Source organism: Sus scrofa, chromosome 17 (genome assembly GCF_054392235.1).
Source record: "Sus scrofa isolate SSC_HxYL_T2T_F1_AM1 chromosome 17, Sscrofa_HxYL_maternal_Yorkshire_Landrace_v2.0, whole genome shotgun sequence".
Taxonomy (NCBI): Eukaryota; Metazoa; Chordata; class Mammalia; order Artiodactyla; family Suidae; genus Sus; species Sus scrofa.
The window spans coordinates 67,519,780-67,543,996 of NC_139399.1; the positions used below are offsets into that span (position 1 = coordinate 67,519,780).

A 24,217-nucleotide genomic window follows, 5' to 3' on the forward strand; every position below is an offset into this window, starting at 1 on the left:
TTTTAGGGCTACACCCATGGCATATGGAAGTTCCTAGGCTAGGGGTCTATTCCGGGTCTAATTGGAGCTACAGCTGCCAGCCTACACCACAGCCACAGCAACACGGGATCCAAGGAGTGTCTGCAACCTACACCACAGCCACGGCAATGCCGGATCCTTAACCCCCTGAGCGAGGCCAGGGATCGAACCTCCAACTTCATGGTTCCTAGTCAGGTTGGTTTCCGCTGCACTGCGATAGGAACTCCTCATTGTCACTTCTTAGTTAAACCTCCCAGCCATCCTGTGAGGGACTCTTGTTCGCCTGACGTCATCCGTGACAAATGGTGACACAGGAGTTTAGTAACTTATCCAAGGTCCCAGGGTGAGCTCAGGGACCAATTGGAGTCTGATTCCAAAGCCTGTGTTTGTGACCAGCTGCCCAGGTGAGGTGGGAGCTTCAGTGACACCTGTTGAGTGGAAAAGGGACAGAATCCCCTCCACTGACGCACCTCCCTCCCCCTTCCGCCTCCGTCGTCCTCTCTCTGCTTCTGATGTATCTGTTGACAGCGGAATTCACAAGTGTCATGTCCATGGGCCAGGCCACCCCCTGTACTCAGCTCTGCAATAACAACCCCACCCAACCAAGGCCCTTGCAGTCCTCACACCCACCCCAAGCGTGTCTCAACTCTCTTGCCTTTGAACCAGCCAAGACGTCATCAGCATCCAGAGGTGACGAAGCAGACGCCGCCGGCAGCCGCCCACCTGCCATGGACGAGCCGTCTCAAGCCTTAGCTGGGCCCGATGCCCTGGACAGTCCTCCCAGACCCCTGGACAGATCCATGGGCCAGCTTCCCAGCCCTCCGCTGCTGCCCACCCCGCCACCCAAGGCAGGCTCCACAGCCTCAAGAAGCACCCCAGGTGGGTCCGCCTGCATCCCCCTTCCTGCCCTCCATCCATCCGTGCCTCCCACCAGCCCTGCTGGGCCTGTGACCAGGACTTCAGACTCACACCTGCCCCTCTGGGTCCAGGAACCTAAGGACATCAGGGGGATTTTCTGACGCGTCACCCACTGGTCTGGGGACTGAACTAGGAGTGCGAGGGGACAGGCGGGTCATGAGCTTTGGACTTTGGCCTGGATCGCTTAGAGCTGAGATATTTTTTGTGATTGATTTAATTTTCTTAGGGGGGAAAGGTTTGCTTCGGCAAGTGGACGCTAGGTGGCAGCAGAGAAGGAGAAAGCCCCTCACTTGGGCTTAACTGGGGCCCAAGGGGACAGAGGCCACAGGCTGAGTCTCCCTGGGGCCCCCCATCGGAGACAGCCGAGCGGCCCCCAGCCCGAGAGCTTCCTCACCCCACTCTCCACCCAAATCCCACTTGCAGACTTGCTTTGCTGGGCCTGCATGATATTTAATACTTAAATGAAAATGTGTGGCCACATTTAAAATATATCAAAACATATTTAAATATTAAACATATTACATATGTTTAAGGGGTGGCCTGCGGGCCCCTGGGCCTTGTCATCATTAGCCCAGACCTTGTCTGAAGGGGGATGGGAGAGCCATGGTCAGAAAGCTCCTGCTGGGCAAGGCACAGGGTGGGAGGCAGACGTGAATGAGGAAGCAGAGGGGCCCCTGTGGTCCAGGCTGGGCCAGGCCTCTGGAGGACTTGTGGCTTCGGGGAGCCAAGTTCGTAGCAGAGAAATGGGAAGGAGGGCTTCAGGCGCCTGAGACCTTGCAGGGAGCTGTGGGTACTAATGTCTGCAGCTCAGGGGTCACGAGGACGGATCGGAACTGCTCATGGCTGGACCCCTTCTCCGGCTCTGGGGACAAGGAGGCCTCGTGCAGCATCACAGGGGTGTGTGAGTGGGCTCACCTGGCCACGAGCCCTGCATTCTCTTTGCTTACGGGCTCCTATCTTTCAGCAAAGCCCCACTTCCCTGCTTCCAAAGACTTATATTCTTTTTTATAAAGTTATTTTATTTTATGGCCTCATTCCCAGCAGGATATATGGACATTCCCAGGCCAGGGATTAAATCGGAGCCATAGTTGGGCAACACCAGATCCTTGAACCCACTGTGCTGGGCCATTGATTGAACCCTTGCCTCTACAGCCACCTGATCTGCTGCAGTTTGATTCTTAACCCACTCTGCCACAGCAGGAACTCAAGACTTATGCTCGTGTTTGTCCTTCTCCCACCCCAGGCCAGGCCACGCTCTTCCAAGGCTCTGGCGGGAAGAATACTGACCCTCCGCTCCGAGGACAGCTTTCCACGCCCACGGGGTCTCCGCATCTCCCCACCGTCCACCGGCCGCTGCCCCCCAGCCGCGTGATCGAGGAGCTGCATAGGGCGCTGGCCACCAAGCACCGCCAGGACAGGTGAGGCCCCTCTCCTGGCAGGGGGTCCTGTGTGCCCAAATTCCCACTGGGGCCCAGCCTCGTGGGGGTCACCTATGCAGTTATGGGGGTGCCCGCTCTGGGTGGGCTTAATGCTGTGCAGTCACAGTCTTGAAATTCTCAGTTTTTGAGCAAGAAGCTCACGTTTTCATCTTGTACCGGACTCAGCAGCTGGTCTGTAGCTGGTCTCGGCTGCCACATTCCAGGTGGGGTCAGCTGGGAGGAGTGCACTGTGAGGACAAGCCACAAAACCCACGTGTCCCCTGGACCATCCGGGGTCAGGTGGGAGCCTCCTGAGGGAGCCAATAGTGAGGGAGTTGTAGATGTCGCGTTGTCCCCGGACTCTGCCGGCTTTGGGTTTGCATCAGGCAGGAGCACAGGTAAGCCTGCTGTGATGCTGCCTCTAAGTCCTCATCTCCTGTGCCTCACAGCCCTGAGGACAGGTGAGTCCTTGGAGGGCCAAACAGATAATGCAACACATGTGCGGCTTGGCAAAATATTGCTCAAATAAAAGCCCTGTTCAGTTCTTAGGAAATCCTGGCTCTGAGCGTTTGCTGCACTAAGTGTTGGTGGATTTTATTCCATACCCGTCTGCCATTCAAGACAGCATGTTCTCAGTGCCATTTGCCTTGGCCTCCAAGCCGTGTGCTCCTCTGGAGCTTCTAGCCCAGTGTACCGGCTGTACCTACTTGGGAGCTGTCTCTGCGGCCCCTGCTATAAACCTGATATAAGCCCCCGAGTCAACTCCGCACGGTTGCCTGGGGAAGCTGGACCACTGACAATGTGACCTGCCTTTCTGATTCAGTTTCCAAGGACGGGACAGTAAAGGGTCCCCGAAGAAGCGTGTGGATGTCCGGCTGTCCAGGACGTCCAGTGTGGAGCGGGGCAAGGAGCGGGAGGAGGCTTGGAGCTTCGATGGGGCCTCCGACGTCAAGCGGGCCGCCGCCAAGGAGTCCGAGGAGAACAAGGAGAACTTGCTGATGAATTCCGAGCTCAAGGACGACCTGCTTTTGTATCAGGACGAAGAGGCGCTGAACGACTCCATCGTCTCCGGTGAGTGCAGGGCGGATCCCGGCCGTGGGAACTTCTCGCCGGAGGCACCACGCCCACGTCGAGGGGGTGCTTCTGTAGCTAGCATGTGGGGGGGTGGGTGGAGGGACACCCTCTCTGTCCGTGAACAGGGCATCAGCAGGCGGGCACAGGGCACAATTAGCCAGGGACCGAGGGAGCTGGTTTTATTCTGATCATTGCATATTTTCATGTGTGTTCGAACCAACAAAAGTGGCTCAGCTATCGACTAAGACATCGTGGCGTGGGGATGACGTATCAGATGGTGGCAGGGGGGGCCCTGAGATGGCCAGTGTTGGAAGATGTGGCCAAAGATGCTCATAGAGGGAGATGAGGTGGGGCCGATGCCAGTGGCCATCTCAGAAATACACAAACCTGCTGTGTCTGCTTTGCTCGGGGCCACATCTGCACGAGGCCGTTAGAGGCCTGGTCTGTCCTCACAGTGTCCTCAAGATCAGAGGGATTGCTCTGCCCTACCCGTGAGGACCTGGGGCTCAGGGAGGCAGAGCGTTGTAGACCCCCCGTGATGAATGTAAAAGGAACTCAGCCCTGGTGTGGGCTGTGCTGAGCTGCATCCCTTGCAAAGGTCAAGGACGGATGTGGCCATAAAGCCTTGTGGCGGGGGGTGGTGATTGTCCCCGAGCGAGGGGTTCCTAGAAGCATCTCGTGGTGACCATCACCACATTGGGCAGAGGTCTGGGTGGAGGCTCTGGGGAACTTGCCTGCTGCTCGTGCCAGGTGGGGAAGGGGATGGCATTGACCCTGCCCTGGCTGGTATGACGGGGGCACAGGCAGTGGGCACTGTGCCCAGGTGGGCAGACCGGGACCCCCGGATTAGACACTGACCTTGGCTGTCACCCTGCCCGGGACCTTGCATACGTCTGGGCCTTTCCCGCCCTGGTCTGGTGAAGCTCTTCTGGAAGAGCAGGTGACAGTGCTTCCAACTGGGTCTGTTGCTGAAATTCAGCCTCTGTCTGCCGGTGCCAAATAGAAACGCAGAGACAGAGCTTTGGGTGAAGGTGAAAAAGGTAACTTTATTGCTTTGCCAGGAAAAGGGGCCATAGCATTAGCCTTATAGATTGTGCCCCCGTTGGAGGGGGTTAGGAGGTGGTTTTATAGTTTGGGGCGTGGAAAATAGGGCCACACGTAAGGATCACGTTGAGGCAAGCTTGCCTTGTCTTTCAAAGCTGGTGTTTAGTGGCCCCAGGACTGGTTCTGGTGGTTCTCCTCCTTCCGGGAATGAAGATGCTTCATCACGTAGTTCTTCCATTGTGGGGCTGGGGTTTCGTTCTGCAGAAAGGCTCAAAGGTACTGTTATCTATATTCCTTGAGGAGACACCAGGACCTGCCCCAAGGCTGCGCTCTTGTCTCTGACGGCTCCTCCCTGGTCTCTGCATCCCCTCCCTTCCCTGAAGAGCAACTGCCCTTTGGAACTCAGGGAAGGTCACGGAGGCTGAGGCTTATTCCCTAAAAACAAGAAACGAGGGACACAGAAAGACTTGTGTGCCCAGGAGCCCCACAGGGCTCTGCTCGGTTGCAGGTCTTCATGGCAGAAACGCCAAGCCAGTCATTGGCCAAGAAGCCCTGGACATCTAGGAAGAGGCTTCTGAAGCCTGTGTGTTCCCCAAACTTATCTGGCCCCGGGGCTTTCCCTTAAACACCCATCAGCCTCCTGCAGGACAGGTGGCGTGGGACACACCTGAGAGTGGCTGGTGGAGGCAGGGATCTCGGGCTGGAGCAGGTGCCTAAACATCGGGACCAGTGATGCTGAGGGCTGGAGGGTTCTCTGCCGTGGGGCTGCCCTGAGCCTTGCAGGGTGTTTGGCCTCTACCCGCCAGACTGCGCTCCCTCCAGCTCTAGGGGAGGGTCCTTCCTGCCTCTTCCAGCTGCTGTGGCTGCAGGTGGTCCTTGCCTTGAGGCTACGTCCCTGCTGCCCTCTTCACATTGCTGTCCCTGTCCTCTTGCTAATAAGGACACTCTCACTGGGTTTAGGGCCCATCCGCATAATCCCGCATGATCCTCATTTTGAGTTCCTTATCTTAATTACATCTGCAAAAGCAAATTACATCTTTTTTTTTTTTTTCCTCAAAGAAGGTACTTTCCCAGGTTCCCAGTGCACTCTTTGGGGTCACTCTTCTCTCTCCCCTGTCACTCCTGATGGTGTACCATGTTCCTCTTGTTGAGCCAAGGTCACCCCTGGGGCCTTTCATGGCCCCCCAGCCCCATCCCTGGGTCCTCGGCAGCAGGGCCAGTCCACTGCCTCAGCGGGAGCTCCCATGGGAAGGTGCCCTGCTCTGTCCCTGCAGCCTGGGTAGGTCCCCTGCCTCGCTCCCTCCTCAGAGATCAGATCAACCATCCCTCAGAGCTCGACGCAGTCGCAATTTCACCCTGATTTTTGTTATTATTTCTCTGTTGTCCGTCTCCCTCTAAACCATCAATTATTTGATGATGGATCATCTGACATGTGTGTTTGACGGCTGTCCAGATGGGGGACGGTGGCCTTTCGTCCACACAGTGCCTGGTTCTAAGGAAGAGTCAGGAAGTAGCTTCTGGATAATATAATGGCTGTGATTCTGTCTGCCAATCTGATGGGTCCCTGGTGAGGTCCCCCAGCCCACGTGCTCCAAGGTGTCACCCCATAGACGCAGCATGTCCACCTGGGGTCTCAGAGGTGTCGCTGACCTGAGGTCTCTGGCTCTGAGCTCTTGATCTTTGCTTCCAAAACCAAATTGTCCTTGTGAACAAGGGCCCTGACCCTCTGGGCCCCGGGCCACCTCACCCCTCTCTTGGCTTTGCACCTGACGCACAGACGGCTCTTCCTCAGGGAAATCTGGCCATTTCTCCTCTGCTCCATCCTCTCCTGCCCAGAGTCAGCCTCCCACGGGCCCCCTGCCACCACCAAGGCCCCTGTTGTAGCCCCTCCCTCCAGACGCCACCCCTCGCTTGTGTCCCTCCAGCGGCTTCCTGAAGGCTGAAACGCCACTTCCCACCAGGACCTGGGTGGCCTGTCCCTGTCACCCAGGCTTATCTCCTTCCAAGCTCCTTGGGACCCAGCCATGGGCCCTCTGTGCTCCTTACACACACCAACCACAGTCCACCCACCACTGGGCTCTCGTGCCCACCCAGGAAGAGGTGTGTGTGGCTGCACCGTGTTTAAAACACCGCCTCCTCCGAGAAGCCAACAGGCCTAAGCGAGTGACGCCCCCCTCACACGGCTCTGCAGCCCCTCCCTCTCGTTGCATCCCCTGAGACGCCCCTGAGGTCAGGGGCTTCACCAGGCAGCTCCCGCTTTGTCTGCAGTCCCCGCTTCAGTGCTGCTACGTGTACAATAAAGGTCAGTTAGGAAAGACTGGGCGTCCCCGGGGGATTAAAGGAGGGGTGATTGTGGCCTCAGATGGAGGAGCAGCATATGATGTCTCCCAGGGTGTGGGCCAAACACGCATCTCTTGTTATTTGTCTCCTAAAACCTGGAGTTTGACGACAGTGACAGGAGCAGGAGAGTAGAACTCATTCTAGAAACTCGCTGTTGTGGCCCTGCCCTGGCTCCCCTGGACGGCGCTGGGCTGTGCTTATGGTATTTGCAAACCCCAGCAAAGCCACCTCTCCTCCTGGGCCTTCCTTGCGTACCAGCCTCTGGGGTCAAGGTCAAGGTCAAGGGCTCACAACCAGCCCTAAGATCATCCTGTGGAGCGCCCGGCCCACTGCACAGTCAGGCGGGTCTGGAGATCGAGTCCCGATACCCCCGGCCTGGCCCCTGCCAACTGCAGCTGAGGCCAGGGTGCAGGGTCTGGGGGCCCCAAACCCCTGGAACCCCAAGTAGAAACTGAGGTCTTTGCTTTTATCACATTCTCATAAGTGTCCGGAACTCCCTCCAAGTTGTGAATTTCTGGAACAAAATGCTTGGAGGAGAAAACGCGCTGGTTCTGGAGAAAGCGTACAGATCTCACTTTAGGGGGAAAACCAGTCATAGTGGGAAAAGCCCATACAAGTATTTTGCCCGGTAGGAGAGTAGCACAGATCCGTTTTTCTTGGCTTTTCTCGAGTTCAGACCCCCTCCCACCATGGCGGATGACACCTTATTTGTAGATCGCTGGGGTGCGACCTACAAATAAAAGAAGTAGAAACACGCCCGGCAGCAGCTTCATCAGTTGTCAATCTTAGAAACTGCACTGGTGTTTCTTATTTATTTATCCTCATAACTCACTGTCCCCGGAGCCTTTGCAGGTGGTGTCCCATCCATCACGAACCCCCCAGGACGTTTTCGTTAGCATCTCATTACCCTGAATTCTCTAGAAGCAGCAGCTACTTTAGGGTGTGATTTCTGGAGCTGATGGAAGCCCCACCCAAGGCAGATCTGCCCTGGCATCGGCTGGAAGCTTGTCCTGTAGGATCCTGTTGCAGTGACAAATGTATTTGTTTCAGTCTAGGGCTGACAGTGGATTTCCATGCAGGGCAAAGACAATGTCTTGATCAATACAGCGTCACAGGCCGTGTGTTTCCGCCTCGAGCTGGCTGCCCCGGCTTGCCGTGTGCACACACACTCCCCCAATATGCGTGCTCAGTACCTGCCAGCACATAGGGCACCTTTGTGGGCATGCGTGGTCAGCGCCAGGAAGAAACAGGACACTGGGGACCTTCTCAAGTCCATCAAAGGTGATTCTTTACAAGATTTTGTTTTTCAGAGCAATTTAAGTCCATAGCAAATTAAGACTCAATACAGACATCCCCTGGCCCCGCAACTGCAAAGCCTGGACACAGCGTCACCCAAAGCTCATAACTGACATTAGGGTTTATTCTCGGTGTTGGAGGGTCTGTGTGTTTGGACAAATGTATAAGGAGGTGTCCATCCTTGTATAGTGTCAGAGAGAGAATTTTCCGGGTCTTAGCAGTCCCCTGGGCTCTGCCTGTCACCCCATTCGTCACCCCAACCCCTGGCAACCACTGATCTTCTTACTGTCTCTGTAGTTTTGCCTTTTCTAAAGGGTCACACTTGGAACCATCCAGTAGGTAGGGGGCTTTCCTTCCCTCAGGACTAGGCATTTGTGTTCCTGCCATGCCACCACATGGCTGGATAACCCGTCTGGTTTTTTTCCTTTTTTTTCTGCCGGTTTCACTGAGATATAATCAAGACATAACACTGTAAATTTAAGGTATACAGCATAATGTTTTTCACTTAGGTAGTATCCTCAAATCATGACCACAGTAAGTACAGTAAAAATTTATCATCTCATATAGATACACCTGGTATTTTGATTTTCAAAGAAATAGAAAAATTATTTTTTCCTAGGGATGAGAACTCTTACGATTTACTCTTTTTTCATTTTTTACTTTTTTGTCTTTTGTCTTTTTGGGGCCGCACCTGCAGCATCTGGAGGTTCCCAAACTAGGGGTCTAATCAGAACTACGCCAGAGCCACAGCAACGCCAGATCTGAGCCGTGTCTGTGACGTACACCACAGCTCACGGCAACACTGGATCCTTAACCCACTGAGCAAGGCCAGGGGTCAAACCCACAACCTCATGGTTCCTCATTGGATTTGTTCCTGCTGCACCACAACAGAAACTCCCTCGATTTACTCTTTTAAAACTTTCTCTCTCTCTCTCTCTCTTTTTTTTTTTTTTTTTTTTTTTTTTTTTTTTTTTTTTTTGTCTTTTTAGGGCTGCACCCACGGCATACGGAGGTTCCTAGGCTAGGGGTCAAATTGGAGCTGTAGCTGCCGGCCTCTACCACAGCCACAGCAACGCGGGATCCTTGCCCCACTGAATGAGGCCAGGGGTCGAACTGAGTCCTCATGGATCCTCGTCAGATTCGTGTCCGCTGAGCCATGGCGGGAACTCCAGGACCTTCATATGTAACATACAACAGTGTGAACTGTTTTGATCACGTTGTTCATGACATCCCCGTGCTCGGCTGTTTTGTTGGTGGAAGCTTGGACCTTTTGACTGCCTTCATCCAATCCCTACCACCCGCTCTGGTCACCACAAACCAGATCTCCTTTTCAATGCGTTTGTTTGTCTTTGGAGTATAATTGCCCTACACTACTCTGTTAGTTCCTGTTACACAACACAGTCATTTGATACGTCTATGCATTTCAAAGCGATCGCCGCAGTAAGTCTAGTCCCCTCTGCTATCATACGGAGAAATTATATCATTATTGGCTCTATTCCCCACACGCCACGTTTCTGACCCACGACTCATTTATTTTTTGACTGGAGGTTTGCACCTCCTAATCTCCACCTATTCCTCTCCCCCCCACCCGCCTCCCTTCTTTTTGATGGAGACTAGTATCCCACTGTTGACACCTGCCCCACCTTCTGCATTCCTTCACCTATTAGAGGACCTCTCCGTTGTTTCTTAGTCTTGGCAACTACCAATACATCTGCTCTAAACATCCATGTGCAGGTTTTTGTGTGGCTGTAAGTTCTCAACTCTATTGGGAAAATACCAGAAGGCAATTGTTGGATCACGTGGGAAGAGTATATTTAGTTTTGTAAAAGAAATCCAGTCTTCCAAAGTGGCTGCACCATTTACCCCCCCTCCCCGCCACCGGCCGTGACAGTTCCTGTGGCTCCACATTCTCGCCAGCATCTGGAGTTGTCAGTGTTCTGGGATTTGACCATATTCATTCTAAGAGGTGTGCAGTGGTGTCCCCTTGTTGTTTTAATTTGCATGACATATACTATGGAGCTACAGTTACTGGCCTACACCACAGCCACAGCAACGCAGGATCTGAGCCACATCTTCAACCTACACCACAGCTCACAGCAACGCCAGAATCCTTAACCCACTGAGCGAGGCCAGGGATCAAACCTGCAGCTTCATGGTTACTAGGCAGATTCATTTCTGCTGCACCGCAAAGGGAACTCCTGTTTTTAATTTCAAATTCCATTTGTTTATTGTTGGTATAATGGAGAGCAATTGGCTTTTGTATGTTAACCTTGTATCCTACAACCTTTATGTAAATCACTAATTAGTTCCGGGAGTTTTTCATTGATTCCTTCGGATTTTCTACATAGACGTTTGTGTCATCTGCAAGCAAAGACATATTTATGTTTTCTTTCTCACTCTGCCTACCTTCTATTTCCTTTTCTTCTCTTATTGCATGAACTACTTCTTCCAGTATGATGTTGAAAAGGAGTGATGGAGAAGAAAGACATCTTGCCTTGTTCCTGATCTTAGTAAGAAAGCGCTGAGTGTCTCACCGTTACGTGTGAGGTTAACTAGAGGTTTTTGTAGATATTCTTTATCAAGGTGAGGAAGTTCCTCTCTATTGACAGTTTACAGAGGAGTTCCCATTGTGGCTCAGTGATAATGAACCGAACTAGTATCATGCGGATGTGGGTTCAATCAGCCTCACTTGGTGGATTAGGGATCTGGCATTGCCATGAGCTGTGGTGTAGGTCAGCAGCTGCAGCTCCGATTTGACCCCTAGCCTTGGAAACTCCATATGCTGTGGGTGTGGCCCAAAAAGCAATAAAACAAACAAAAACAGTTTACTAAGGTGATTCTTTTAAATGGATGTAACATTTATAACGCATAGGTTTCACATAGACAACATTATATTTTTATTTCTGTCTACATTACAGCATGCTCACCACCCAAAATTTAGATTCTAGCCATCACCATGCAGTTGACCCTCTGTGTCCATTTTACCTCCTCCCCATTCTCATCTGGTAACCACTGCCCTGCTCTCTGTATCTACATTTTGGTTTGGTTTGGTTTATTTTTGTTGTTGTTTTTTATGTTGCACATATGAGTGATTTCATATGGTATTTGTCTTTCTTTGTCACATTTATCTCACTTTGCATAATATCCTCCATATCCATTCATACCCTTCCAAATGGCAGGATTTCACCTTTTTTGTATGATTGAGTAGGTTCTGGTGTGTATGTGTGTGTGTGTGTATACATGTGTATATATATGTACATATACCTATATATGTATACACACATATGTATACCCCAACTTCTTTATCCTTCATTTGTTGTCTACACATCTTGGTTACTGTAAATAATACTATGAAGAACACAGGAGGGCATTTATCTTTTTGAATTAGTGTTTTTGTATTCTTCAGATAAATAACCAGAGTAGAATAGCTGGATTGTATGGTAGTTCTCTTCTTATTTTTTTGAGGGTTCTCCATATTGTTTTCCATAGTGGCTGCACCAATTTACATTCTCACCAACAATGCACAAGGGTTCCCTTTCTCCACATCCTCGCCAACATTTGTTATTTCTTGCTTTTCTGATAACAGCCATTCTGATAGGCATGAAGTGATATTTTATTGTGGTTTTGATATGCATTTCTCTAATAATTAGTGATGTTGAACATCTTTTTATGGTCCTGTTGGCCATCTGTATGTCTTTTTAGAAAAATGTCTATTCAGATCTTCTGCGCATTTTTTCTTTTTTTTAAATTGCTCAATGAATTTTATTACATTTATAGTTGTACAACGATCATCACAACCAAATTTTATAGCATTTCCATTCCAAACCTGCAGCGCCTCTCCCCACCCCCCAACCTGTCTCATTTGGAAATGATAAGTTTTTCAAAGTCTGAGTCAGTATCTGTTCTGCAAAGAAGTTCATTGTGTCCTTTTTTTAGATTCCACATGTAAGTGATAGTATTTGATGGTGTTTCACCATCTGACTGACTTCAATTAGCATGTTAATTTCTAGTCATTTTGATGATATTGATCCTTCCAGTCCAAGAGCATGGTATGTCTTTCCATCTATTTGTGTCATCTTTGATTTCTTTCATCAGTGTCTCATAGTTTTCAGAGTACAGGTCTTTTGTCTCTTTAGATAGGTTTATTCCTAAGTATTCTATTCTATTCTATTTTATTTTGTTTTGTTTTTTGGTCTATTTTTAGGGACGTACCCACAGCATATGGAGGTTCCCTGGCTAGGGGTCCATTCAGAGCTGTAGCTGCTGGCCTACACCACAGCCACAGCCACCCAATATCTGAACCGCATCTGTGGCCTACACCACAGCTCATGGCAATGCAAGATCCTCAACCCACTGAGCGCATCTTCATGAATGCTAGTTGGGTTCATTAACTGCCGAGCCACAATGGGAACTCCTAAGTATTTTATTCTTTTTGATGCAGTGGTAAATGGAATTGTTTCCCTAATTTCTCTTTCTGATATTTTGTTGTTAGTATGTGGAAATGCAGTTGATTTTTGTGTATTAATTTTGTATCCTGTGGCTTTGCCAAATTCACAGATGAGCTCTAATAGTTTTCTGGTAGAGTCTTTAGGATTCTCTAGGTATAGTATCATGTCATCTGCAAATAGTGATAGTTTTACTTCTTCCTTCCAATTTGGATTCCTTTTATTTCTTTTTCTTCTCTGATTGCCATGGCTAGGACTTCCAAAACTGTGTTGAAGGGTAGTGGCAAGAGCGGACATCCTCGTCTTCCTGATTTCAGTGGGAATTCTTTCAGCTTTTCACCATTGAGAATGATGTTAGCTGTGGGTTTGTCATATATGGCCTTTATTATGTTGAGGTTGGTTCCCTCTATGCCCACTTTCTGAAGGGTTTTTATCAGAAATGGGCATTAGAACTTCCCATCATGGCACAGTGGAAACAAATCTGACTAGGAACCATGAGGTTGCAGGTCCAATCTCTGACCTTGCTCAGTGGGTAAGGATCCGGGGTTGCCATGAGCTGTGGTGTAAGTCACAGACGTGGCTCAGATCCCTCATTGCTCGCTGTAGTGTAGGCTAGCAGCTGCAGCTCCAATTAGACCCCTAGCCTGGGAACCTCTATATGCTGTCTGTGCAGCCCTCAAAAAGACAAAAGACAAAAAAAAAAAAAAAAAAAAAAAAAAGAATGTTGGATTTTGTCAAAGGCTTTGTCTGCATCTATTGAGAGGGTCATAAGGTTTTTATTCTTCAGTTTTTTAATGTGGTGTATTACACTGATTGATTTGCGGAGATTGAAGAATCCTTGCATTCCTGGGATAAATTCCACTTGATCATGATGTACAATGCTTTTAATGTATTGTTGGATTTGGTTTGATAGTATTTTGTTGAGGATTTTTGCATCTATGTTCATCAGTGAAAATGGCCTGTAATTTTCTTTTTTTGTGGTATCCTTGTCTGGTTTTGGTATCAGGGTGATGGCAGCTTCAGAGAATGAGTTTGGGAGTGTTCCTTCCTCTGCAATTTTTTGGAATAATTTCAGAAAGATAGGTGTTAGCTCTTCTCTAAATGTTTGATAGAATTTGCCTGTGAAGCCATCTGGTCCTGACTTTTGTTTGCTGGAAGTTTTTAAATCACAGTTTAAATTTCAGTACTTGTGTTTGATCTATTCATATTTTCTATATTGTCTTAGTTTAGTCTTGGAAGATTGTACTTTTCTAAGAATTTGTCCATTTGTTCTATGTTGATCATTTTATTGGCATATAGTTGCTTATAGTAGTCTCTTATGATCCTTTGTATTTTTGTGATGCCTGTTGTAACGTCTCCTTTTTCATTTCTAATTTTATTGATTTGAGTCCTCTCTCTTCTTTTCTTGATGAGTCTGGCTAAGGGTTTATCAATTTTGTTGATCTTTTCAAAGAACCAGATTTTAGTTTCATTAATCTTTTCAACTGTTTTCATTTCTACTCAAATACTTATGATTACTTTCCTTCTGCTAACTTTGGGTTTTGTCTGTTCTTTAGATGCTTTAGGAGTAGAGTTAGGTTATTTGAGCTTTTCCTTGATTCTTTAGGTAGGATTTTATTGCTATAAACTTCCCTCTTAGAACTGCTTTTGCTGCATCCCATAGCTTTTGTACTGTTGTATCTTTGTTGTCATTTGCTTCTGGGTATTTTTTAATTTCTTCTTTGATTTCTTCAGTGAGCCATTGGTGGCTTAGTAGTGTGTTGTTTATTCTCCACATGTTTCTGTTTTTTGAAGTTTTTTTTCTGGTTGTTGATTTTCAGTTATATAGCATTGTGGTCAAAAAAAGATGATTGATAAGATTTCAATTTTTTAAAATTTATCAAGGCTTGATTTGTGGCCCAGAATATGATCTATCCCAAAGAATGTTGCATGTGCACTTGAGAAGAATGTGTACTCTGCTGCTTTTTGATGGAATGTTCTATAAATATCTACTAAGTCCACCTGGTCCAATGCATCATTTAAAGCTGTGTTTCCTTGTTGATTTTCTATACAGGTGATCTGTCCATTGCTATAAGTGGGGTGTTAAAGTCTGCCTCTGTTATTGTGTTATTGTCAATTTCTCCTTGTTAGCAATTGCCTTATATATTGTGATGATCCTATGTTGGGTGCATATATATTTAAAATTGTTATATCTTCTTCTTGGATTGACCCTTTGATCATTATGTAATGTCCTTCCTTGTCTCTTAAAATATTCTTTATTTCAAGGTCTATTTTGTTTGAGTATTGCTACTCCAGCTTTCTTTCGATTCCCATTTGTGTGGAATATTTTCTTCCATCCTCTCACTTTAAATTTGTATACGTCCCTAGAAGTGAAGTGGGTCTTTTGAAGACAACATATATATGGGTCTTGTTTTTTAATCTATTCAGCCAGTCTATGTCTTTTGGTTGGGGTGTTTAGTCCATTTACATTTAAGGTAATTACTGATATGTATGTTCTTATTGCCATTTTATGAATTGCTTTGGATTTGTTTTTTTTGCTCTTTTTTCTTCTCTGTTCTCTCCTCTTGTGGTTTGATGACTATCTTTAGTGTTGTATTTGAGTTGATTTTTCTTATTTGTGTGTGTATCAGTTGTAAATTTTTGGTTTGCCGTTACCCTGAAGTTTTGATATAGGAGTCTGTGTGTGTGTGTGTCTGTGTGTGTGTGTGTATGAGATTGTTTTAGGTTGTTGGCCTCTTAATTGCAAGTGCATCTCCAGTGTCCTGCATTTGTACCCTCCTCTTCTCACAATTTCTGATTTTGGTAGTGTAATTGTACATGGATAATTTCCTGTCTTTACTGTATATATGTCTTTACTGGTGAGCCTTATCATTTGCGGTATTTTTGTTTCTAGTTGTAGCCTTTTTTTTTCTGCCTAAAGAAGTTCCTTTGGTATTTGATGTAAAGCTGGTTTAGTGTTGCTGAATTCTCTCAGCTTTTGCTTATCTGTAAAGCTTTTGATTTCTCCTTCAAATCTGAATGACAGACCTGCTGCGTAAAGTAATCTTGGTTGGAGGTTTTTTTCCTTTCATCACATTAAGTATATCATGCCACTCCCTTCTGGCCTGCAGAGTTTCTGCTGAAAAATCTGCTGATAACCTTATTGGGGTTCCCTTGTGTGCTATTTGTTTCTTTTCTCTAGCTGCTTTCAGTACTTTCTCTTTGTCTTTAATTTTGATCAGTTTGATTAATATGTGTCTTGGGGTGTTCCTCCTTGGGTTTATTTTATGTGGCACTCGTTGCACTTCCTGGATTTGAGTGAGTGGTTCCTTTCCCATGTTAGGGAAGTTTTTGGCTACTATCTCTTGGAATATTTTTTCTGTCCCTTTCTCTCTCTCTTCTCCTCTGGTACCCCTATAATGTGGATGTTGGTGCATTTAACGTTGTCCCAGAGTTCTCTGAGACTCTCTTCATTTCTTTTCAATCTTTTTTCTCTTTTCTGTTCTGCATCTGTAATTTCCACTATTCTGTCCTCCATCTCGCTTATTCATTCTTCTGCCTCCTATATTCTACTGTTGGTTGCTTCTAATGAATTTTTTATTTCAGTTATTGTATTTTGCATCGCTGCTTGCTTAAGTTTTAAATCTTGTATTTCTTTTCTCAGTGTTTGCTGTAAATTATCAATCTTTGCCTCCAGTTTATTTCCAGTGTCTTGCATCACCTTCAGCATCATCAGTCTAAAGTCTTTTTCCTGGAGGTTGATAATCTCCAGATCACTTAGATGTTTTTCTGGGGTTTTTTCTTTCTCCCTTATCTGAGCTATAGCTCATTTTCATTTTTATAGGTTTTTGGTGTGGTGTCTTTTTGCAGATAAGTGAGTTAAAGCATCTCTTACTTCTGGTGTCTGCCCCCCTTCTGGCTGAAGTTGGTATGGGCTTACTGTAAGCTTCCTGATGAAGGGACTGCTACCCGCCCACTGGTAGTTGGGGCTGATTCCTATCCCTCTGGTGGGTGGGGCTTTGTCTCTGGGTGAGATTAGAGGCTGGCTGTGTGCCTGGGGATCTTTGGGCAGCCTATTTACTAATGGATGGGGCTGTGATCCCACCTGGATTGTTGTTTGTCCTGGGGCTTCTCAGTGCTGATGGGTGGGGCCAGATTTTCCAAAAATGGCCCCCTCTAGAGGAACACTCACTGATGAATATTCCCAAGAGCTTTGCCTGCAATGTCCTTCCCCCACGAGGAGCCACAGTCACCCCCTGTTTTCCCAGGAGATCCTCCAAGAACTACAGTCAGGTCTGACTCAGGTTCCTATGGAGCCTCTGCTTTGCCCTGAGACCCAGTGTACATGAAAGTCTGTGTGCACCTTTCAAGAATGGGGTCTCTGTTTCTCACAATCCCCTGGAGCTCCTAGGCACAATCCCCAATGGCCTTCAATGCCAGATGCTCCGGGGGCTCTTTCTCCCAATGCCAGATCCCCAGGCATGGGGACTTGACATGGGGTTCAGAACTCTCACTCCTGTAGGTGAGTCTCTGTGATACAGTTACTTTCCAGTCTGTGGGCTTCCCACCTGGGAGGGATGGGGTTGCTTATATCACATAATCACCCCTCCTACCTTCTGATGTGACCTCTCTGTCTTCTGGAGTAGGATATCTTTTTGAAAGTTTCCAGTCCATTTGGTTGAAGGTTGTTCAGCATTTGGTTGTAATTTTGTTGTTTTTATGAGAGAAGGTGAGCTCCAGTCCTTCCATTCTGTCATCTTAATCCCATCTCTTCTGCCCATTTTCTCAATCAGGTTTTGTGTTTCGGAGTTGTTGGGTTGTATGTGTTCTTCATATGTTTTGGATATTAACCCCTATTGGATATATGATTAACACATATCTTCTCTCATTGGATAGGTTGTCTTTTAGTTTTGTTGATAGTTCCCTTTGCTGTGCAGAAGTTTTTTAGTTTGATGTAGCCCTATTTGTTTATTTTTGCTTTTGTTTCCCATGCTTGAGGAGACATATACAGAAAGATATTTCTAAGACTTATTTAAGAAGAGCAACCTTCTTATGTTTCCTTCTAGGAGTTTTATGCTTACATGTCTTATGTTCAAGTCTCCAATCTATTTTGAGTTAGTTTTTGTATATGGTATGAGATAGTGATTTTTCTTTCATTCTTTGCATGTGGCTATCCAGTTTTCTCAGCTCCATTTATTGAATGGAGCTTTCCTTTCTCTATAGTATAAGGTTTGCTCTTTGGTTATAAATTGTCTATGTATGTGGGTATATTTCTGGGCTCGCAATTCTGTTCTTTTTTTGATCTATGGACCTGTTTTTCTGCCAATACCATGTTGTTTTGATGACTATAGCTTTGTAATCTATTTTGAAAACAGGCAGTGTGATATATCCAGCTTTATTTTTTCTCAGATTTGATTTCTCAGGTATGTGTGATCTTTTGTTGTTCCATATAAATTTAAAAATTTTTTGATTCTATTTCTGTGAAAAGTGTCATTGGGATTTTGATAGGGATTACACTGAATCTGTACACTACTTTAGGTAATATGGACTTTTTAACAATGCTAATTCTTTTAGTCCAGTGAGAACAGAGTATCTTTATCTTTTTTGTTTTTCACTTTTTTTTGAATTAATGTATAGTTGGCTTACAATGTTGTGCCAATTTCTGCTGTACAGCAAAGCAACCCAGTCACATACGTATGTATATACACATGTGCATATATATATGTATATATATGCATTACCTTTCTTATATTACCTTCCATCATGGTCTATCCCAAGAGACTAGATATAGTTCCCTGTGCTCTACAGTAGGGATTCATTGCTTATCCATTCTAAATGTAATAGTTTGCATCTACTAAGCCTAAACTTCCAATCCATCTCATTCTCTTACTTCTGGCAACCACAAGTCTGGAGAACAGAATATCTTTCTTTCTTCCTTTCTTTTTTTTTTTTTTTTTTCCTTTTTAGGGCCACATTTGCAGTATATGGAAGTTCTTAGGCTAGGGGTTGAATTGGAGCTGCAGCTGCAAGCCTATGCCACAGCCACAGCAACATGGGATCTGAGCAGCATCTGCAGCCTACACCACAGCTCACCACAATGCTGGATCCCCAACCCACTGCAAGGCCAGGGATTGAACCTGCATCCTCGTGGATACTAGCCTCATTTGTTTGCACTGCGCCACATTGGAAACTCCCAGAGTATCTATTTCTTTGTGACTCTGCAGTTTATTTCCACAATGTCTTGTATTTTTCAGTTTACAGGTCTTTCACTTTCTTGGTTAAGTTTTTTCCTAGATTTTTTTTTTTGCAGCAATTGTAAACAGAATTGTAAATTTTTCTCTCTGCTAACTTATTGTTAGTGTATAGCAATGCAATAGATTTTAATGTATTGATTTTATACCCTGCAACTTCTCTGTAATTATTTATTATTTTGAGTAGTTTTTTAGTGGAGTCTTTGGAGCTTTCTATATATAAAATTATGTCATCTGCAGAACAGTGACAGTTTTACTTCTTCCTTTCCAATTTGAATGTCTTTCATTTCTTTTTCTTACCTAATTTATCTGGCTAGGACTTCCAATACTATGTTGAACAAGAGTGGTGAGAGTGGACCTCCTTGCTTGTTCCTAATCTTAGAGTGATAACTTTCAGTTTTCCACTGTTGAGTATGATGTTAGCTGTGGGCTTGTCACCTGTGATTGCTATTAGGTTGAGGTACATTCCTTCCACACCCATTTTATTGAGAATTTTTATCATAAATTGTTGTTGAATTTTTATCATAAATTGTTGTTGAATATTGTCATATGCTTGGTCATATGATTTTTATCCCTCATTTTATTAATGTAGTATATTGTATTGATTGACTCTGTGGATATTGGACCATCCTTGCATCCCTGGAATAAACCCACTTGATCATGGTGTATGCTCTTTTTAATGTATCATTGTGTTCAGTTTGCTAATATTTCATTAAGGGTTTTTGCGTCTATGCTCACCAGAGATATTGGCTTGTAGTGTGTGTGTGAGTGTGTGTGTGTGTTGTCTGGTTTTGGTATAAGAATGATGTTGACCTTGTAAAATGAGTTAGGAAACATTCCAACCTCTTCAATTTTTTGAAAGAGTTGAGAAGGATAGATAATAAAATCTTTGAATATTTGCTAGGATTCACCTATGAAGCTGTATGCCCCTGGACCTTTTTTTTAGAGGAAATTTTTATTACTCTCAATTTCCTTACTAGTTATTTATTTATTTATTTGTCTTTTGTCTTTTTGTTGTTGTTGTTGTTGTTGCTATTTATTGGGCCGCTCCCGCGGCATATGGAGGTTCCCAGGCTAGGGGTTGAATCGGAGCTGTAGCCACCGGCCTACGCCAGAGCCACAGCAACGCGGGATCCGAGCCGTGTCTGCAACCTACACCACAGCTCACGGCAACGCTGGATCGTTAACCCACTGAGCAAGGGCAGGGACCGAACCCGCAACCTCATGGTTCCTAGTCGAATTCGTTAACCACTGCGCCACGACGGGAACTCCTTTTATTTTTATTTATTTATTTATTTATTTTTTGTCTTTTGTCTTTTTGTTGTTGTTGTTGTTGTTGCTATTTATTGGGTCAATTTCCTTACTAGTTATTAGTGTATTCAGATTTTCTACTTCTTCATGATTCAGTCTTGGAAGTTTGTTTGCTTCTAAGAATTTTCCCATTTTTTTTCTAGGTTGCCCAATTTATTGAGTGTATAGCTATTCCTAGTATTGTCTCATAATTCTTTGCATTTCTGTGATATTCATTGTTATTTCTCCTCTTTCGTTTCTGAGTTTATTCGTCAGAGCATTCTCTCTTTTTAATAATGAGTCTATCTAAAGGTTTGTCAGTTTATTTATTTTTCAAAAAACCAGCTCTTAGTTTCATTCATCTTTTCTGTTATCTTTTAGTCTCTATTTAGTTATTTCTTCTCTAATTTTTGTTATTTCCTCCCGTTTACTGACATTGGGCTTTGTTCTTTTTTTTCTGTTTACTTTAGGTATAAAGTTAGATTATTTATTTGATAGTTCATTGTTTCCTGAGGTGGGCCTGTATTGCTATAAATTTCCCTTTTAATACCACTTTTGCTGTACCTCATAAATTTTGGTATGCCATATTTTCATTTGTCTCCAGGTATTCTTTTATTTCTTAATTTCTTTCTTTCTTTTTTTTTTTTTTTTTTTTTGGTGACCCAGTTGTTTGTCGTGTAATAGCGTATTGTTCAGCCTCCACGTGTTTGTGACTTCTCCAGCTTTCTTCTTGTAGTTGAGTTTTTGTTTCAGAACATCGTGGTCAGAAAAGATGCTTGATATCAATCTTTTTAAATTTGCCTTGTTTTGTGTCCCAGTACATGACCCCTCTCTCCTCGAGCATGTTCCATGTGCACTGTGGGAGAATGTGAATTCTTCTGCATTTGGATAGACTGTTCTGCACAAATCTGTAAAATCCATATAGTCTAATGTTTCATTTAAGGCCACTTCCTTATTGACTTTCCATCTGGATGACCTGTCCCGAGATGTAAATGGGATGTTAACTGCTGTTGTGTTGCTGTCAACTTCTCCCTTTAGGTCAGTTAATAATTGCTTCACGTATTTTGGTGCTCCTGTGTTAGGTGCATACTTGTTAATAACTTTTATATCTTTTTGCTGAATTGTCCCCTTTTTCCTTATATAATATCCGTATTTGTCTCCTGTTGCCTTTTTGGGCTTGAAGTCTGTTTTGTCTGATATAAATATGGCTACATCCCCTTTCTTTCGAGCTGGTATTTTCTTGTAGAGTCATCTTCCATGCCCCGACTTTGATCCTATATTTGTCTTTAGAGTTGAGGTGTGTCTCCTGGAGGCAGCATATAGTTGGTTCTTGTTTTCGTTTGTTTGTTTGTTTTTTAAACACAGCCAGCCACTCTGTGTCTTTTGATTAGTGAGTTCAGTCAATTTACATTTAGGGTGATTACTGATAAATGAGAACTTAGTAAAAGCATTTTGTTTGTTTCTTTGCTTTCTGGTAGCTCTGTATCGCCACTGTTTCTTTTTCTTTGTGTTTCTCTTCTTTTGGCTTGGTGATTTTCTCTGGCACTTTTTTGGTTTCTTCTTTTATTAGTTTGTATCTCTGCTCCAGATTTATGCTTTATGCTTTCTATGATGTTTGTTTAAAACATATCATAGATAAAACTGTCCTTTTTCTGCTGATAACATCTTATCTTCATTTGCCTATATGATTTCCCTCCTTTTCCTCTTCCCTTTTATGTTTTTATTGTCTCAAATGATCCCTTTTTATGGTTGTGAGTTTGTTACCGAAGTGAAGTGTAGTTATTTTTCCTACTTTTTTTCCTCTTTAACTTTTTTCCTGTAGTACATGTTTAAAAACCTATTTTGATCTATAGTTGCAATTTCTGATATTGTCTGTACTACTTTACTCAAATATTTGTGTACTTTTGCCTTTTTTTAGGTAGAAAAGCTCCTTTCATTATGGCTTATAAGGCAGGCCTAGTACAGAAGGTATGACTCCTTCAGCTTTTGTTTGTTTCGAAAACCTTTATCTTCCTTCATACCTGAAGGATAACTTGGCTGGATGGACAGTTTTTATCTTTCAGCCTTTGGAGAATGTCTTCCTACTCCCTCCTGGGCCGTGGGGCTCCTGATGGGCAGTCTGCTGATGGCCTGGTAGGGGCTCCTTCAGAGATTACCCTCCTTTTCCCTTGGCTGCCTTTAAAGTTTTCTTTGTTGGAGTTCCCATTGTGGCTCAGTGGTAACAAATCTGACTAGCATCTATGAGGACGCAGGTTCAGTCCCTGGCCCTGCTCAGTGGGTTAAGGATCCAGCATTGCCATGAGCTGTGGTAGACGTCATAGACATGGCTCAGATCGTAAGTGGCTGTGGTGTAGGCTGGGGCTGTAGCTCTGAATCGACCCCGAGTCTGGGAACTTGCATATGCCACAGGTGCAGCCCTAAAAAGAAAAGAAAAAAAAAAAAACTTTGTCATTGATTTGTGACAGTTTTGATATAATGTCTTGGAGACGGTCTTCTTGCATTGAGGCAGTTAGGTGTTCTCTCAGCTTCCTGAACTTGTGTATCTGGTTCCTTCCCCAGGGTTGGGATGTTCTCAGATTTTCTTTAAACAATCGGTCTGCTCCCCTTTGCGTCTCTTCCCTTCTGGACTACCTGTTATCCTAATATTGCTCTTCCTAAAAAGTCATACTGTTCTCACAGTTTCCTCATTTTTAAAGATGTGCTCCCACCTCTTCTCCCTGAATGATGTCCAGATGTCCGTCATCAAGTCCACTAATTCTGTTTGAGGTGGTCTGCTCTATTTCCAGCACTTTGTGTCGTATTCTTCATCTGGTTTTCTCAGTTATACACCTCCCTAATTTCCATTTGGTTCTCTTCTCGAGTTTCAATTTCTTTGGTAAAGTATTCCTTCTGCTCTTCAGTTTTCTTCTTGAATTTGTTGAGCTGCCTTTCTGAGCTTTTCTTGTGGCTCATTGTGTTTTTTTCCTGACAGCTATTTTGAATTCTCTATCAGTTTGATAACACTATGCCGTGACTTCAGGTTTGGCTTCTAGAAAACTGTCATTTTCTTTCTGTGGCACAGTGTTTCTGTGATTGATCCTGGTGCATTTGAAGCAGTGAGCACCATTCGATTTTAGGTAAAGCTTTTTCTTTTTACAGTTGCACCTGTGGCATATGGAATTTCCCAGGCTCAGGGTCAAATTGGATCTGTAGCTGCCAGCCTACACCACGGCCACAGCAACACCAGAACCAAACCACATCTGCAACCTGCGCTGCAGCTTGCAGCAACACTGGATGTTTAACCCACTGAACGAGACCAGGGATCTAACGCACATCCTCATGGATACTAGTCGCTGAGCCACGCTGGGAACTCCAAAGCTTTTTTATTTTTTAAACTTGGTTCTAACTGTTCAACAGGTTAGAAATCAGAGGACTTTCTTTTCTCTTCCAGCAGGTGGTGCTGTGGCACAGGTTCTAACAGTTCAACAGGTTAGAAAGCAGAGGCGCTTCTTTTCATTTCCAGCAGGTGGTGCTGTGGCACAAGTTTTTGGTGTCTCTTACCTGAGGTCGCATTTGAGAACTGGGACTTTGCAACCTCCACCCTGTGCCCTTCTTGCCCCTACTGTGTGTCCGGAGTCCTTGGTGCCTTGCTGCTGCTGACGTCCAAGCCCCCGCCATCTGTCCCCATCAGGGCTGTGCCCCACGCCCTGCCACTCCCTTGCCCAGCTCTGTGCTCTCTCTCCAGGACTGTCCTCACGGCTGCCCCCGTGTAAGTGCACGGGCTCAAGTCTTCACCCCTGGCGCCAGTGCTCACCCAGGCTGAGGCCTTACATGTCCACTGCCCACTGCTTGTGCCCCTGTAGAGGGCCCACTGACCCACAACCCAGGAAACCCGCCCATCTGCCGAGGTCCCCACTCTCAATGTCTTCGCCACGTTTCCAGACACTGAAGCCACAGCCGTCCCTCTTTCCGCTCTGTCCTCATCACACACCCGTTTGTTCATCCAGAAAATATTAGTCACACCGTGTGTCGGGCACGGGGGACAGTGATGGGTGGGAGGGGGTACTTGTCCCCAAGACTCGGTCTGTGGCTGCATTTATGAGGTCACTGTCCTTTACAGAAGGGGTCAGCCACTGCTGCTTCTGGCCTGGGCAGAACAAGGGTA

At 45.5% G+C, this 24,217-nt stretch overlaps 1 protein-coding gene across 5 annotated transcripts in view; it reads left to right on the forward strand.

Annotated features, from left to right (window-relative positions):
- The window catches only part of PHACTR3 (phosphatase and actin regulator 3), a 236,223-nt gene that overhangs the window by 160,718 nt on the left and 51,288 nt on the right, over positions 1-24,217 (forward strand). For 3 of the 5 annotated variants that reach the window (XM_085002521.1, XM_005673064.4, XM_085002523.1), the window contains 3 exons: positions 685-897; positions 2,180-2,354; positions 3,178-3,425. In XM_085002521.1, the coding sequence (XP_084858647.1) occupies positions 685-897; positions 2,180-2,354; positions 3,178-3,425 (636 nt within the window). 5 annotated transcript variants of the gene reach the window in all.